This window comes from Coturnix japonica, chromosome 14 (genome assembly GCF_001577835.2).
Source record: "Coturnix japonica isolate 7356 chromosome 14, Coturnix japonica 2.1, whole genome shotgun sequence".
NCBI lineage: Eukaryota > Metazoa > Chordata > Aves > Galliformes > Phasianidae > Coturnix > Coturnix japonica.
This window is the reverse complement of record NC_029529.1, coordinates 4,360,539-4,377,998: the sequence shown is the minus strand read 5'-3', so window position 1 is coordinate 4,377,998 and position 17,460 is coordinate 4,360,539. Positions and strand designations below refer to the sequence as shown.

Here is a 17,460-nt window from a genome sequence, read left to right as displayed (position 1 = left end):
TCCTTACTCAAGGAGAAGTAAGGGCTCATGCTTCAAAACGTTGACACCTGCTTTGCTATAGTCCCAGCTGGGCACCAGTGGTTGACAGAAAGGGAACTCGTAAGAGCAGCTCTGCTGCTTTAGCCATGGGCCCTGCCATTCTCCTGTATTTAAGGTAGTCAGGCTGCCTGTGAGTCTTATGCATCATCCCCATATGCTCATTTTTCATTCCAAATGAGGCTCTTATGAAACCTGATGCTCTGCCTAACTGCATGTTAAGCCTTCAACCATCCACTCTTGGTAACAGTCAGCATGCATCTGGATGGTGAGGTCATCCTCCTGGGTGAGGATGGCTGCCATCTTTCTGCTCTTTGATGTGTTTTTTTGCACCCCTGAGTCTGTGGCACGGCATTAATCAGCTCCTCTTCAATCACAGTTCCTTCTGCTGGGCCACACTCAGTGAAGATTTCACCTGGAAATAAGGAGCTCAAGCAGTGAGGTTCCTAACACAGGCTTTTCATGCTGTGGTGCTCCATAAAAGCTGGAGGTTCTCCTTTTGTGACCAGATTCTAATATTATTTTGCACACCAGTGAGTGCTGTAGTGGCATTTCCTGAAAGGCCTCTTTAGAACAGAGGATTTCAGGTCTATGGTGTGAGTCAAACAAGAACTGGAAAAGGTTATTTTGGTGCATCATCGCAGATCTGAGTGCCTTGCATTGAAACGGGGGCTGTATTCCAGAGATAGAACTGGTAGAGGTGTAGCATCATTCTTAGAACATCCTCGATTCAGAGGGTTCTGGTCCTGTTTGATTTTAAAAGATAATGAATAGCACAGGGTTGGATTCCCACACTCAGAACCTCGCCATCTCTCTCTGTGCTGTTTCTAGGAGAGGGAAGTCCAGCTCTTGAATATCTAAGATGTTCTTTTTCTGCTCCCCAAGGCTCAGATTTCAGGGCTTTCCCTGTTTACTAATGTATTTATTTTTGCATTGATTTGGAGCGAAACCATTCAGCCCTTCTGCCCTATTAGTAATGAACAAGAAAGCCGCTCTCTACCAGTGTCTTTATCAAGTGAACACAGCCAGTGCTTATCTTGCACAGAGACCCCAAGGTTCTGCCTGCCTGCAGTTGCCACTGTTCAATTCTATAAACCTGAGGTATTTTCCTCACCTTACTGAACAATTTCCACCTGCATCACAAATGAGGCTGCAAAAAACTTCTGGACATTCCTATGGCTTGCCAGAACATGCATGTCCTACAAACAGCCCCGTTTCCAGGCAGTGAATGGAGGGGAGGTGTGTGTCCATCCCTAATCATTCACAACAGTCCCAGTGCCATTTCATGGTCCTTGCTAGTAAATGAATGCCCAGAGTGCTTAGTCTGCAATACTGCCTTAGTTTCACAGAACAGGCTCTGATTTATTCCACAGGAATGCCTTCTTTCCAGCATCCTCCTCAGGGAAACCATAGGAGTGACATGCAAAGTAGCCACAACCTTTTCCTGGGGTTCATCTCTTGTGTCTCCCAGCATGGCCAGCTTACCAGCACAGAGCATTGCCTTGGCTGACAGCACTCAGTGGACAGTGATAGGACAAGGGGGGATGGTTTTAACCTGAGACAGGGGAGGTTTAGGTTGGATCTTAGGAGGAAGTTTTTCACCCAGATGGTGGTGACGCACTGGAACAGGTTGCCCAAGGAGGCTGTGGATGCCCCATCCCTGCAGGCATTCAAGGCCAGGCTGGATGTGGCTCTGGGCAGCCTGGGCTGCTGGTTGGTGACCCTGCACACAGCATGGGGTTAGATTTATTACACAGCTCAAGGTGCGTTTTATTTGCATTATATTAGCTCTACTGCCTGATTAAAAGCCAGGGTTGGGAACACGTGTGAGAGAGAGCATCGTATGCATGAGTAAGCGGGTTGCTGTAGAAACTCCTAACTCGGCAGCTTTGCACCAGAGGCTGAATCAGAACTGCCAGCAATTTGCTCGGCTCTGGCTGGTAGGAGTGAACGGTGACATGTCCAGTTCTATGCTCCTCCTGCTCCGGGTGAGCAGATCCAAGCAGCAGCTCTGATGGCTGTTACTGCTCACCAACCCCAGAGGGATTATGCTGGGATTCAATCTCTGGCATCTAAAATGAGAACAGGGGGTACAAAGGTGTAGGAGACGCAGTTAGCAGCAGCACTGAGGGGCGTTTTGTGTCTCACTGGCACCCAAGGGTGCTTACAATGATGCCAACGACATCAGGTGGCAAAGTTTCGGTCAGAACCAGCACCCTTCAATCAATTCTGTACTGCTGAGCTTGGGCAGCAGCACCAGCCAGGCAGCAGGCAGAGCAGCCGCTGGGTGTGGGACACTGGGGGCAGCGCTCATGCAGAGGATGGATGGTTCCTGACCCTGTGTAATTTGGAGGTGGTCACAAAGAGGACTCCCATCTCTTGCTGCCAGCAGATAAATCAGTATCAGTGCACAGATGATGTGAGGGAGGCTCCTGAAGAGGAGTCACACTGCAGCGGTGTGCTGCAGCCTCCAGCATCAATCTGCCTTATTGGACTTACTTTAGCAGCTCAGCCAACAAAAGCCATGCATCGTTTCACCTGCATCCTGCCTGGATTCTGAGGCTGTTTGTTTGTTTTACTGCATTAGAGAAATTCTCAAAGCAGAACTGAACTCACTCCTTGGAAAACAGAACAGGAGAGAAGGGCAGCTGCATTCACAGCAATGCGTTGGCACACACAGGTTTTGTGCTGAGCCCACCTCCTTGCTGGGGAGCTGGTGCTGCTTTCTGAGTTTGGAATGGGCTGAGATGGAGTTGTGCAAAGTAGGAACAGGGTCTGACCTCGTCTCTTTGATCGCTTTCTCCTACAGTATTTCCTATTCACCTTTCAACTGCAGAGCCCCAAGTTGAGCTGATGGCAACCCTCAAAGGCAGGAAGTTTTTTCTGGCTGACATTTGTCTGGGCAGCAGAAGGACACTGACTGCTGGGCACAGACAGCATCACACTGGCAGCCTCACTCCTTGGGCCCTTTGCTATGAGAGGTACGTGTGCTCCAAGAGAGGGATTGGCAAAGGAAGAATGTCCCAAGATTCTGTTTCCACTTTTCAGGCTCAGGCTTTGGTACACTGACAGGGGACAATGTGGCTTATAAGCTGGTGCAACCAAGTGCAATCAGAACGTGTCTAAGCACAGCGACACTTTCCAAAGCCTGCTTGGGAGCAAAGGGAGAAAATAGCTGCTAAGTGGGAAAGAAGAGGGAGCAAAGGGCCACGGTCCACGCTCTGATCATGCTCTGTGTGTCTGCACAACAGAGCGGTGTGAATAGCTGGTGGAGACTGATAATATACTTAAATACTGCTCCTGCTGCTGAGTGTTAGCGTGGCCACTTGACAGCGTGGCAGAGGCAAGTTGTGCACACTGGGAAAGGCTTGACAGGCCTTGGGGGAGCCAAAGCAAAAACATGTTGAATCCTTTGGCTGCTGTGCCTTTGGGGGAGCTTCCCTGCAGCTCTGTGTTACAGGAAACAAGCTGTGGCCTGAGTCTGGGGGCTTTGTTCCTTTCCAGGCTATCTGGAAGGATTCTGTTCCTAACAAAGGCGGTGGTAACGTGCTGAAGAGTCACAAAGCTGCCTCACTGTTCTTTGTACATTCAAATGCCCAAATCTTGCGTCACCATCAGGCGTTTTCACAATCAGTGTTTTCAGTCAGTTGTTACTGACAAGCATCTCTGAGATGCACATTTCTGGGTGGCAGAGCCAACCTCTTCCTTAAGGCACAGATATCCATCCATCCATCTGCAGCAGCAAAGCACTGCACCCAGCACCACTGCAGGTGCAAGGGGCTTTGGGTCTCATCTGCTCCATAAGCTGGAACCAGCCCATTGTGCTACGCATCTACAACCATTTTCCAGCCCACTGAAATTCGATGAGCTGATGTGGGACAGAGCGTCTCTGATTTCTGCTGGCCAAGGGCTGTGTGCTCTGACAGCAGCTGTCCCAAGTGTCCCCATTGGCAGCACAGGGAAAATGTGACCAGAGAAGGGAGCATCCAGAGGGAAGCAGAGCCTGCAGATGGCACAGTGCTCACCAGCCGTGAGCTGGAGCTGCCTGCGGTGGTGGCAGTGGAAGTCGGAACTGCCGGTTTGCAAGGAGCAGCTCCCAGGAGCTGCACAATACTGACAGCTGCCGAAAGGGCACTGCGAGTTCAGCAGCCAGAGAGCGTTTGATCTTTCTGCAGCTCGAGTCCTGCTCACAATAACCGTCTCAGGAGCCAGCAGATATTCCCCATAAGCCCTTTTCGGTAACAGATACCCTTCAAAATGATATTAAAAAGGAAAATGTGCATCATACGCAGACAAAGGGTCGGGTCTTCCTCTTTCAAAAGCTCCTCCTGGAGATACAGCTGTCTGTGGGACGAGCAGGCTCCAGCCCACATCGCTGGAGCAGCTTTTGCTAAAGCACCGCAGCTGCTCTGCCTGGAGCCCCACACAGCCCAGGCAGGTGGTTGTTAAGCAGAAACCCCAATGCCGCACTGATGAGCTGTGCAGAGCATATCTACATCCAGCCTTCAGCTTACAGAGGGCAGAATGCAGCTCTGGGTTATCCGGGCTTTAGCCAAGGCTGGGAACTCTTTGGGGCTTCTGTTCCTGAGCAGGTTTTGAAGTGTTCTCCTTTGGGTTGAGTTGCTCAGGCTGCCTGTGAGGTTTTGACACAGCAGCTGCATCGAAGCAAGTGGGATTGAGCACTCAAACCTTCCCAATGTGTATTGCAGAAGCTGTCCTGGCTGTCTTCCCTGCCTGGGGGAGATGTAGGCAATGGGCGTGAGGCAGCTTACCGTTGCCATCTGAAAATGATCTGTGTTATTTTAGTGGCAGTGCTGCCAGATCAAGTGGGACCTCGCTGAGCACTGACTGGGATATGGGAAGACAGCTTTCTTCTCCTCGAGCTGCCTACATAGAAGCTGCTGGTTGTACTCCTCAGATAATAAGCAACGAGCCCCTGTTGCACAGAACCTCTCCCAACCCTTGGCCCAGGTCAGCTCTCCGTCCAGAGAGGCAAACCCACCATATGGCCACCCAGTGGGATGCAAATCTGGGATGAGTTGAAAGTAGGAGGGATGCAGACAATCCCACATTAAAGAATAACTGGTCCATATGTTTCCTCTCTGCTCTTTCTGCAGGCTGAGGGGTCAGGAAACACGAGGGGTCTTTTTGCCTTAGGAACTTTGGGTGCATGTGTGCAAACAAAGAGCAGCTCCCACTCTCTGGACAGCTATTCTTAGGATCTTGATTGCAAGACAATCACAGTGTTGTGCTGGTGGATGTGAGTAATGGTTACGGGATAATCGTAGAAGGAAAGGCTGTGCAGCATTTGGGGGAGGTGGTTATGTGCTCCCAAAGAGCCTCAGAGGCAGCTACAGAAAGGAGAAACACCTTGTCCTCCACTAAAGGAGGGGAAGTGGGGCCAAACTTTGGTTCCATCCACAACAATGCAAATCCCTCCAATGAACAGAATCTGCTTCAGCTTTCCATGCACCCAATGACTCCAGAACAGGGTGTGTTTGACACCCAAAAAAATAAGAGTGTGAGGAGTTTTGTGGTTCCTCCCTCTCTGGATGCCAGCCCTGGGTGGGAAGAGCAAAGGGAGCCTGGCAATAGGACTGCAGCACCTGCTGGATAACAGGCAGTGGCTGGGAGGCTCTGGGCGCTCAATGGGGGCAGACAGCAGTGCATATAGGGGTGAGTTTGCAAGTCAGGGAGGGGAAATTTCATCATTTCAAAGATCAGATCTATTAAAAAAAAAACACCTCTTTCTTCCTGGATTCTGTGTTAGAGCTTAGAGAAATCCGCCTTTCTCTGCAGCATATGGCAGCAGGATGGAGCACTCAGAGGAAGGAGGCTGCAGTTGCAAATAGTGCTGTTTTCCATTTTCACTGTCCATTTCAGCTTTAGAAATACTGATCTGAAAAAAAGACACGTGAAAATAAAAATCAAAGCACTGTGAGACTTTGCAGAAGTGCTGAAAGGGCCCAAATTTGGGGTTGGTGGAACTGGTTTATTTCCTTCTATTGTAGAAGGGGCCTTTTAAAGACCATCTGGTCCCATTCCATGCACTGAACAGGGACACCTGCAGATGCTCAGAGCCCCCCAGCCAGACTGCAGGGAGATCCTGGAAATCCTTATAGGAGGTGAGAGGGAAGGAAAGGAAAAAGAAAAGGAAAAGGAAAAGGAAAAGGAAAAGGAAAAGGAAAAGGAAAAGGAAAAGGAAAAGGAAAAGGAAAAGGGGGAGGGAGAGGGGAAGAAGGAAGGGAAGGGAAGGGAAGGGAAGGGAAGGGAAGGGAAGGGAAGGGAAGGGAAGGGAAGGGAAGGGGACTGTTGCTTTCAGCCCTGGAAGCTGCAACATCTGTGTGTGCCGAAGCAGCACACAAGGCTCCTTTCTATAGCAAATATTGCAATAATGAAAAAAAGACAGGCTTTCCCTCCCTGACTATGGATGCACGAACTTCTTTTGTTACTTGGACAACTGTTTACTCAGATAAATCACGTCCTGCTCTGTTTTGGTTTTGCAGCTGGCAGGAAATGCTGCACTGGGAAACCCCACCTGGCTGAGGGTCCCCGGGTGGCTGCACTGTTCTCATTGAATCACTGTGCTCTCTGCAACCGCTGCCAGTAATCCTCCCACCACTATTTATTGCAGTTTCCAGACCACCTGCAGGGCCCTGAGCTCTGTGTGAGGGCATTTTTGCTGCATCCACAGATCAATATCACCTTCTGTGAATATCACCCAAAAGAAATGCAGGGAATTCGTTTGGAGACAGAGCATCCACAGCATTTCGTGGTTTGGGGCTTTTGTAAGCAATTATTGCAAACCTTGCATCTGGGAGTGAGGACTGCCAGCAGTTCTCTTTGAGAAGGCCATGGGGTGCATTGATTCACTCATGGGCACAGCGCTGTCCTCTTCTGTGCAACAGTTTGGGTTGGGCTTGGTGATTTGAGTGGTCTTCTCCAACCTTAACGATTCTATCTATGATTCTGTGATCCTATAACTCTAAGCTGGGTGGGCCCCAACTTGCAGAAAGGCCCCAAAGGAGGACATGGGCAGTCAGCAGCTTCACTGTCTGCAGGCAGAGAGTGTCTGGACGCTGATCTGCTGGAGCATCCATAACATCGGGGGGCAGTAGGGAGCTCTGAGATTCCACCTCCCCTCCTTTCCCTTCATCCCATAGAGCCATGAACATCAGCCTCAGGAAATGGGGCAAAGAAGCACCATACAGACCTCCTGCCACAGGGAGCAGCATGCAGATTTTGGGTACGTGTGTTTCTCCACTGCTCCATTACTCCCCATCCCCATATTCACTGTCAGACTTTCTGTCTCAGTTCCTACAGTTACAGATTCAGGGACTGAAGGAATAATGGCTACTGGGACCCCATTAAGAAAAGCAAAAAAGTGCTGCAAGACTTTTGGCCGTAAGAGGTTTAAGAACTTCCACAGCTGAATGAATCAGCGTCCCCTAACTGACAGAGGATAATGGATTTAATAAATAGCTATGATTAAGTCTGATGTTATTTTTAAACAATTTCAAGAACCGTTACTCTAATCCCTCCGTGCTTGGCAGGAAGGATGCTGCTCAGCAGTTAAAATTAGTTCCTTCGCCTTCAGCCCGGTGTGCAGTTACAGCCCCCGGGGCCATGGTGATTTGCTGAGGTATTCGTTTCTTCTGGACATCCACAGCTGCATTTGCTGAGTGCTCTTTGCCTTGGGAAGCCCCCTCTGAAAGGACCAGTGTTTTGGTCATGGGGGTGTCAGATGTGAACACCATATTTGCTCACCCAAAGAAAACATCAAGCTGAGATGTCCCACGGTGCATCTGGTGCCCATGGCACAGTCGGTCTTTATCAAACAGAGCCAAATTCTCATATATTTGGGTGCAAATTGAGCCTCCTTTAGGACAGGTTGCTTTACTCCAGATGCCAGCCCATCACCCTGCAGGGACACAGCACCTGGACCAAGGACCACAGTGTGTTGTTACCCATCATCATTGACATCTCTCCTTGTCCATGGCACTGTCAACCAAACTGATGGAAAGTGGTTCCTTCCCTTCCCTTCCCTTCCCTTCCCTTCCCTTCCCTTCCGTTTCCTCCCCTTCCCTTCCCTAACCCAGCTGCAGTGCTCAGCTCTGTTGTAACTCAACAGCAAGTCAATGGTAACAATAAATCCCTTCTCCCACCTTTTTGCTGCATGTCCCCATCACACAGACCATAACGGACAGGGGCTGTCACTTATTATGTGCTCATTTTGTGCTGAACACAACGCAGCTCTGATTGCAGCTCAGATGGGGGCTGCACCGACCCTGGGGCTGCAATGAATCCCTGGGGCTGGCAGTGAGGATGGCACTGGGATGCAGGGATGGGTGTGGGCTGTGCCAGGAGGGCTCATCCCAACCCCACACAGGGAATTTCCAGCCTCTATCCTACACAAGGCCCTGGGCACGGTGTGCATGGGTTCACCAGGGTGGTGGGGAGGTGTGGGCTGCAGAGATGCCAGTGCTGGCTTTTTTCTGACCCCAGGGCAAGGCTTATTAAAGAGACACAGCAACAGGAATAATCTTTTGTCTCGGGGGCTTAAAAGAGCTGCCACTGGTCGCCATCCCACTGCTGTGCAGGGCCACAATGGGAGCAGCTGGGTGAAGGAGTGCAGGCTAAGAGGGAGCAGCAAATCTCTGTGCCAGAACCACAGCTTCCCTACCTGTCACCGCGTGGATTTTCAGCCTGAGCGCACACGGCTGAGCTCAGGGGACACTGTCGTGTCGATTTAGGGTTTTATCTCCTTTCCTCTCCATTAGCTCTGATACCCTCTTATTATGCTGCAAAGAGAACCGTTTTCTCCTCCAGCGGTTGTCCCCTTTCCCACTCGGCAAATATTGATCTGCCCGTGTCCTCAGCATGGGGTGAGCTCAGCACCGCCGTGTCACCTCACATGCCATCACTCTCCCCCATCCTCTCTCTCCCTACAGCAGCAGTGCACGGGGCTGGGAGCTGTAAATGCAAACCAGCTCTGGGCTGAGGCTGCTGGGGACTGGGAATGGAATGGAATTTCAGCCCTGTCTGAAATCTGATGGACTTGGGAAGACTGTAGGACCCTGCTGGGTTCTCCATGCTACCCCAGATCAGATAGTATAAGGATATCCCCAGAAAGTAATAATGCCAAAGTGGGCAAAGTGCTGTGCGTTGTATGGGGAAGATATAGAGGTGATGATGGAGGTGAAAGAGGAATTGGAGGTGTCAGGGTGGCCCAGGCAGGAGAGTAGCTCAGAGAAGGAAATACTGCTGCTCCAGGTGCACCCAAATTGCTGTGGCAGGAGCAGCTGGGGCTAATGAGGAGGTCTGGGGAGAGCCAATGGTTGGGGCCAGCCTGGGGTGTGTGTGGCTCCACTGGGGCAATAAAGGGGCAGCTGAGGGTTTTGGGAGCAAGAGAGGAAGGGTTGAGGGTGAGTGGTTTTTGTCCTCTTTAGTGGTGGGTGGTTGCTGTATGTGTTTTTAATGTGTGCTTTTGGTGGTACCTGACTAGTGGGAGAGCATGCTGGGTGAAACCATGCTTTGCTGCCTGCTTGAAGGGATGCCTTGGTCTCATTTGTGTGCATGTTTTATGTTTGCCTGTGGGGTTTTGTTATGAGAAGCTTAGAAGCAATGTTACCTGTCCTGCTTATGCCTCTCACCTGGGGTTACATTAGATGTGTTTGAAGGGGACTTGCTTGAGCTTGGTCACACTGGGCCAGTGCATGATCTGATGCCTTTGCTATGGGTATCTCTGGGCTGTGGGGTGGGATTAGGGTGCAGTGGGGTGGGTTTGGGGTCATGGGGGGGATTTGGGATGGGGATTCTGGGGTGTGGGGTGGGATTTGAGGGGCTTTGGGGTGGGATTTGGGGGTATGGGGGGGATTTGGGATGGGGATTCTGGGGCTATGGGGTGGGATTTGGGCTGGGATGTGGCTGCCTCTCTTCAGATAGGACCCTGAGCTGGTGCTTCCAGGAGCCTTTGGTGGTCCTGCTAGTTTCAGGCTGTCTAAATCGGTGGCACCCGGAGCAGGAGGAAGGTATTCCTATCTCTACAAGGAGAGGCGTGCCTTGCTTCCTCATGGGGTCACAGCTATAACTTCCCCAGCCTGGTGTTAAGTGGTGGTTTGTGCCTGTACTTAGTTTAGAGGCTGAGATGTTGTGTGTGGATCCCTCTGAGATCTGCTGGGGGCAGGGGACTTGACATCCCTTTTGCTGGAGGCAGCAGATGTGGGGTGCTGCTGTGGGGTCCCAGGTCCTTGGGGTAGAGGTGGTGTGGCTGGGGCCTGACTCTGCCCTCTGCTGCCCCAGAGCACGTGGAAGATTTCAGCTGGCAGCAATCAATCCTTGACCTGCTGAGGTGCCAGTCATGGACAAGCATGATGAGAGGATGAAGAGATTCAAGAACAAGGGCAAGGACAATGAAGTAAGTACAGACCCTGCTGTCTGTGGCACCTCCTTCCAGAACAGTGGGGCCAGCTGAAGCCTATATGAGAGCTTCTGAATCCTACTCACCCTCAGATCTTAGCACAGACTGTTGGGTTGCTTCAGAGAGATGGTGTGGAGCTGCTGGGATACGGTAGTAGTGGGATACAGGCTTTGGGTGGGTGGCTCTGGGCTGTCACTGCTGCCAGCATCCTTGAGGGGGGACACAGATGCTTTGTGACCCTCCTGGCTGTGGTGAGGAGATAGCTCTACTCTCTGTAGCAGTCCTGGGGTTGTTAAGTCAGATCTGGCATAGGGATGAGCTCTGTGTGGGGGGAGCTGGGTTGGTGCTTATGTGATGTCCTGTGCCCCCAGGCCCTGCGCAGGCAGCGGGTGGAGGTGAACATTGAGCTGCGGAAGGCCAAGAAGGATGAGCAGATCCTGAAGCGCAGGAGCATTTCCATCGTCTCTCTGGAGAAGAGCCCCTCACCAGAAGAAGAGATGAACACAGTGAGTGCTGGGTGTCTGCTCCTGGGTGGGTCAGTGTTGTAGCACGTGGCTGGTGTAGAACATCCTGTCTGCTCTGGGACTTGGATGAGCCCCACATCTAGTTCTGGTGACCTGGGTTAACAGCTGGAGCAGGATGCAGGGACTGGGAAGGGATTTAAGTGCTGCCCAGCCCTCCTCTGTGCTGTTCTGCATGGAAATGTGTAATGTGGCTTCCCTTGATGGTAGGTAGAATTGGGTACACCTCCAGGCACCGGAGCATGGTAATTACTGTGCTCATGGCCCCATTATGGTGCCAGGGACTCCCCTGCATTTGATTACAAGGATCAGCTGCCTGGAAGGCATTTGTGGGATTCTCTTCCTCTGTCTCATCCTGAAACTGCATTGCATAAAGAGCAGACAGCACCTTAGATATGGAGCAGTGATTGCCTTGGGTCTAGACAGCTGACTGAGTGTGAGATTACGCTGGAGGGAGTCCTGGCTTGGAGTTCTGACTTACAGACTGACTGTGAATCATCCCAACACAGATTGTTCCACTGTCTTTGGAGGAAATAGTGGAAGCTGTGAATGGGAGCGATACTTCGCTCCAGCTGCGGGCAACTCAGGCAGCCAGGTATGCTGCTCGATGGGAGGGATGGGCTGCTGTGGGGTTTGGGGGCCAGGGGACATTGTTCCTGCTTGGGGGGTGTTGAAGGCACAAAATGCACTGGGGAAGGAGCCTGCCAGCCCTGGGGACTGGGGTTGGTGGTGCCTTCTGGGCTGTGCTGGCTGCAGTCACCTGAGGTGGATGGGAAGGAACCTGGTGTTGGAGGCTGGGTCAGAAAAAGGGCTGCTCTGCAGAGGGATGTGGCTGAACAGGGCTGTCCCCATTGAGTCACCATCAGCAGGAATCTGTCCCCAGGGTCCAGGGGAAGCTGCATTGGAGCTGGGGTTTTCCTGGGGTAGATCCCTGGTGTGCAGTACAGCTGGCACTGCAGCTGAGCCTGCCCTTGCTTGGGGTGTCCTGGCAGCACCCTGAGCTTGCACCATGGTGAGATCTGGTGACAACACAGCTCTAAACCATGGATTCCCTCCTCTGTCAGCACAGGTGTTGTGGCTGGAATTTAGATCTAGCTGGAAGTGCTCCCTTTTCTAGCTGTTCTTGGCTAGATCAGGGCCCTGATGGTATCCTATGCAGATGGATCCCTATGGTTATAAATTGTGCTGTGCCCTCTTACAGGAGGATCCTGTCCACGCAGAAGGACCCCCCTCTCAATCAGATTGTTGACCTGGGGATCATCCCCAGGCTGGTTGAGTTCCTGTCCCGTTCTGACAATGCTGCTCTGCAGTTTGAAGCAGCCTGGGCACTGACCAACATCGCATCCGGCACCTCAGAGCACACCAGGGCAGTGGTGGAGGGAGGGGCCATCCCTGCCTTCGTCTCCCTCCTGTCCTCCCCCCACATGCACATCAGTGAGCAGTCTGTGTGGGCACTGGGCAACATTGCAGGTGAGTGGGGACCCCAGGCAGGGCTGGGTTAGGACATGGTCACTGCCCCAGCTACTGTTGGGGTGATGAACAGCGGTGTTCCTTGAGATGGGGCCCATCTCCCTGCAGCTCTGTTCTGCTATTCTTATGGCCTGGCAGCCTTTCCAACCCTGGGCTGGTCTTGCAGAGGATTTTGGCCATAGCCAAACACAAGAGTGCATCTTGCTGGGCTGGTCCAACCCACCAGCATCATTAGTAGTGGGGCCTCTGGCTGCTCTTGGATGTTGCCTGTCTGTGACTGAAATATGTATCATAAATAACCCTCTTTATCTGTGCAGGTGATGGTCCTCTGTACAGAGATGCTCTTATCAATTGCAATGTGATTCCTCCCTTGCTGGCTCTGGTGTCACCTGTAACTCCAGTAAATAACTTTCTTGTTCTTGACTTGGCACTCCTGTTCACTTGGGTAATGGGTGAATGGTGACATGACTCACAAATAACCAGCTGTTAGGTCAGTTGGATGGGTCTCTTGTTTAAACTGCTTTTAATGAGCCTAACCCTGAACAAGATGCCAGGTAGATGCGTTTTAAGTCAATGTAGTGATTTAAATAAAGCTTTTCCATCCAGCTTTGACCATCTCAAGCAAGGAGTAAGTTACAATTGGTGCACAGCAGACTTGCATATGCATGCACAGTGCAGAACTTGTCCTTCCTGCTTTCTCCTGCTGTGCCCTGCCCTCCTGCCCCACAGCTTTCAGGGGAAGAAGAACCTTCTCAGAGTGCTGTGAGGTGGGCTGCAAATATGGACCTGTGACAATGGTGCTCCACTGCTCTTCTCACTGGGATGAGGGAACTCAAACCCTTCTCTGTGATGCTGGGCTGCTAATATTAAAGTAACACCCTTGGTCTTGTCCAAAGAATGCTTTGTAGTTGGTCCTGGGGACCTGGCAGTGAGCTGTTTCATGCCTTTGTTAGTCACAGTGGCTTGTCATGCCATCAGATCTGAGGTTATTGGGACTTAATACTGGAGGAGGGGAGGTCTGCTCTTTTATCTCTCTGCTTCAAACAAGCCTCAGCCCTTATTAAAGAGGCTGCTCTTGGCTGATAACATCTGCTGCTGTGGAGCAGTGTTGGTTGCACCAGAGGGCTCAGCAACAAGTATCTCACAGCTTCCTCATCTTCCAGGTTGGCTTCCTGAGGAACATCACATGGACTCTGTCAAACCTCTGCAGGAATAAGAACCCATACCCACCCCTGGAGGCAGTGAGGCAGCTGCTGCCTGTCATCACCTGCCTGCTGGAGCACGAGGACAAGGACATTGTCTCTGACTCCTGCTGGGCTGTGTCCTACCTGACTGATGGCTCCAATGACCGTATCCAGATTGTGGTGGATACAGGGATTCTGCCACGGCTGGTGGAGCTCATGGGCAGCCCTGAGATTATCATCATGGTAAGGAGCAGTTGTCAGTTCCTGATCTCTGGGCCTTTAACGTAGGGACATCTGGGGAGAGGGAGGGAGCAGCTCCTTGCTGTCTGTGGTCTGCTGCCTCTTCACTCTGTGGTTCTGCTTGTTGCTGATCAAGCCAGTGCTATGTTCCTTCTTGCTGTGGCTGGGAAGAGCCTGTAAATCTGCTTAGATCAGAACAGGAGGCTGGTAGGTAGGTCTGTAACCATAGCAGTAATCATCCATGGGACTTCAAATGAAGGTTCAGGCACTTAGTGAAGGTGCTTGCTGGTTTTTCTGGTGTGTATCCCTTGAGATAAGACTTCTCATCTCCATCTGCTCTAATCTGTCTAGACTCCAGCTCTGCGTGCCATTGGGAATGTGGTTACAGGGACTGATGAGCAGACCCAGGCAGCTATTGATGCTGGTGTCCTGGCTATCCTGCCCCTTCTCCTGGGACACACGAAGTCAGCTATACAGAAGGAGGCAGCGTGGGCACTCAGCAACATTGCAGCTGGGCCCTGCCAGCAGATCCAGCAGCTCATCACCTGCGGGCTGTTGCCACCTCTGGTGGAGCTGCTTGATAAGGTAAGGGGATGGACATAGCTCTGTGCATGTGGGGCAGTGCTCAGCTTCATTCTGTGCAGCTTTGTTGTGAGGTGCTGTGCCCAAGAGCCACCTGATCAGTGTTCTGTGAAGCTGCTGGGATCTGAGGAGCAGCATGAGCATTGTATTTAATACATCTGCACAAAGAAACAGCTTGGAGCTGGTCTTGGCAGCTCTGCTGTGTGTCCACGCAGTGCTAGGAAAGCAGACTAGTCTGCATTATGTACAAGGAGTGGCTCTCCTTGCCTGACATCTCAGCCTGCTCTGAGGGATGCTAAAGTCTGGGAATGCCTTTTCTGTTGCTCTTCTAGGGGGATTTCAGGGCCCAGAAGGAGGCAGTGTGGGCAGTGGCCAACCTGACAACTGGTGGCACTGTGGAGCAGGTGGTGGAGCTTGTCCAGTCTGGGGTCCTCAAGCCTCTGCTCAACCTGCTTTTGGTCAGAGACACCAAAACTATCCTGGTTATCCTGGATTCGATTTCAAATCTATTCCTGGTAAGATCTTACATCCCTTTTGCCAAATAAGTAATGAGGAGTGAGAGGGATGCTCGCATGATGCAGGTGCAGCTGAAGCAGCTCCTCCCCAGCAGTTAGTCTTGCAGGAGTGAGTTAGACTTCATGCCTGACTTGTTCTTGAGTCCTTTTGGGTTGCCAAAAGGGCTTGACATGAAGTTCCAGAGTGCATCCTCTCCTTTCCTAAAGGAGAAACAGTGTGCTAATCACTGAGCCAATACAGAAAATGAAGGTCTTGGAACTGGATGGTGCTGGGGTCTCCCAAGGGTTCAGGAGGTGTTTTGGTTGGCAGCAAAACCACAATATAGTGAAAAAACAGGGACAGTTTGATATATTGTAGTTTGATACTACAGTCATATTCTAGGCATCTCTGAACACAGTGCAGACCCTTGTGTTCCTACCTGCAGTCACTTGGCCCTTAGGCAGGAACCACCTTGACCCCATTACTGACATGGGTTGTACTTGCCTCTGTTGTTTGCAGGCAGCTGAGAAGCTGGGAGAGACAGAGAGGCTGTGTCTGCTGGTGGAAGAACTTGATGGTCTGGAGAAAATTGAAGCCTTGCAAACCCATGACAACATCATGGTCTATAGAGCTGCTCTGAATATCATAGAGAAGTACTTCTCTGGTGAGGTATGTGAGCTCTTGCTGCTGCTCATTAGAAAATGAACTGTTGTGTGTCGAAGCGGAGCACATCCTTTAAAGATGCTGAGATAAGTCCTTAGGTATCTTCTTGAAATTGAATGGGGTAGTTCTTATAGCTTACTCCCTTTACCTTCCAGAGGTCTATAGAACCCTGATCTGTCAGCTGACTGCTGTGCATTAGAGATGCTTTGATAGCATCTTGCTGCTGGAATTTCCAATGGCATCAGCTGGCATCACTGCAATTGCTGATATGCATTCCAAATGTGAGAAGGCTTCCTCTTTCCTGGCTGGCTTGTTGCTAGGAAGGGCAGCCTCCTACTCACTGATAACTGTGCTCAAGTTCCTTCTGGGTTACTTGACTCTTCTTGTGTTAAACTTGTGAGAAAAGTACAGGACCTCAGCAAGGAGTCCTAAGGGAATTCCATAACTGTCACAAGTCCGTATTTGGAGCCAGCCTTGTTCTTACAGATTAGGGAAGACCAAAGTAGAGGCTTATAGTGGTCTGACAGACCCCAGAGCTGACGTCTGAAAGTTGCCTGCAGTGTTTAAGCAAGTAAAGATGCAGACCCATTAACTGATGGCTGTGAACTTCCTCCTAGGAGACTCCTGATCTGCAGCATTGGAATGGATGTGGAAGGGGTATATAATTTGCTTCTCCACTGTGAAGACTTCAAAGGCTGAAGCACTGCACAGCTCTGACTTGGTGGGTGGAGGCTGGGTGTCCTGACCAAGGGGAGTAGAGATGTATAGCCCTTTTACAGGTGGAACTTAGTAATAAATTGCACTTGTGGATTTGTACTTCTTGCCTCTATTCCTTTTCTCTCATACTTCTGCTGTGGTGAAGATCACAGCTCTCTGGTTCCTTAAACATATGGGAAAATTACATATTGGAGTTTTTGGAAGTGTTTTCTGTGTGAGACATTGCCTGCCTGCAGTGTGTAACCTCTTGTTAACTGTTAAGAAGGAACTGAACCCTGCTTGGCCTTTGTGTTTGTGCTGTGTCTCCTGGGCCTCCTTGCAGGATAGAGGGTATTTCTCCTCCAGGTTGCCTAGAAAGAAGGAAGCAGAGCCCCTGTGGTCTGTACAAGGTGCACAGCCCTGAGCTTGCTGAGTGTAGTTGAAGTGCTGGAGTCGATTTATTTCCTGGATCTGACACTATGAAGTGAAAATCGGAATAGCACAAAACCTGAGTGTGCTCTGGAGATGAGTGCCTGTGTGCATCCTTCCTTTGTGCTGTGGGTTAGCACTGGGGGCTCTGCTGCCAGAACCACCTTACAGTGTGCTGCTGAGGCAGCATCTGGAAATGATTGGATTTCAGTGGGTAAAAGGAGCCTGAGGTTGATGCTTCCTCGGTGTAAATGGAGATGTGGACCGGAGCTGGGCTCCTGCTCTTCCTGAGCCTGGACACAGGGCTGCTGCGTGCTGGTGTTCTGCTGACTGAGAGCAAGCTAAAAAGGGAAAGGTCAGTGCTTTTCCTGCATGTCTATTTGAGGCTGTTACAGGTAAGTTGCTTTCTTTCACCTTTGCAGCACTGGATTGAAAGCGAAGCGTCTATGGGTGCCGTGCTGGGTTGGTGATGCTTTACTTTCCTAATCCAGAGCGTTTCTACCTTTCATTGAGATGAACTTTTCTGACCAAAGAGTATCTCGGTGATAAGCTCAGTGATGACTGGAGTTGTGTGGAACACATTGCTGCGGCCTAGCAGTGCAGCTGTGTTCTGTAGGTCCTCCCACACACTAGGGGGCGCTGCACTCCTCCTTCAGCACTCGGCCCCTCCATCCCCGACCTCCCCAAGATGGCGGCGCCTCTCCTGACGTCACGGCCGAGCCGC

General features: G+C 51.1%; 1 protein-coding gene across 1 annotated transcript; it reads left to right on the top strand.

Annotated features, from left to right (window-relative positions):
• Positions 1-9,383: 9,383 nt before the first annotated feature.
• KPNA7 (karyopherin subunit alpha 7) lies at positions 9,384-16,427 on the top strand. The gene is made up of 11 exons (XM_015876901.2): positions 9,384-9,461; positions 10,339-10,453; positions 10,828-10,962; positions 11,487-11,572; positions 12,179-12,447; positions 12,765-12,847; positions 13,611-13,874; positions 14,223-14,456; positions 14,786-14,968; positions 15,468-15,617; positions 16,229-16,427. The coding sequence occupies exons 2-11, from the start codon at positions 10,397-10,399 to the stop codon at positions 16,274-16,276; spliced, it is 1,509 nt and encodes a 502-aa protein (XP_015732387.1). The 5' UTR covers positions 9,384-9,461; positions 10,339-10,396; the 3' UTR covers positions 16,277-16,427.
• The last annotated feature ends 1,033 nt before the right edge of the window (positions 16,428-17,460 follow it).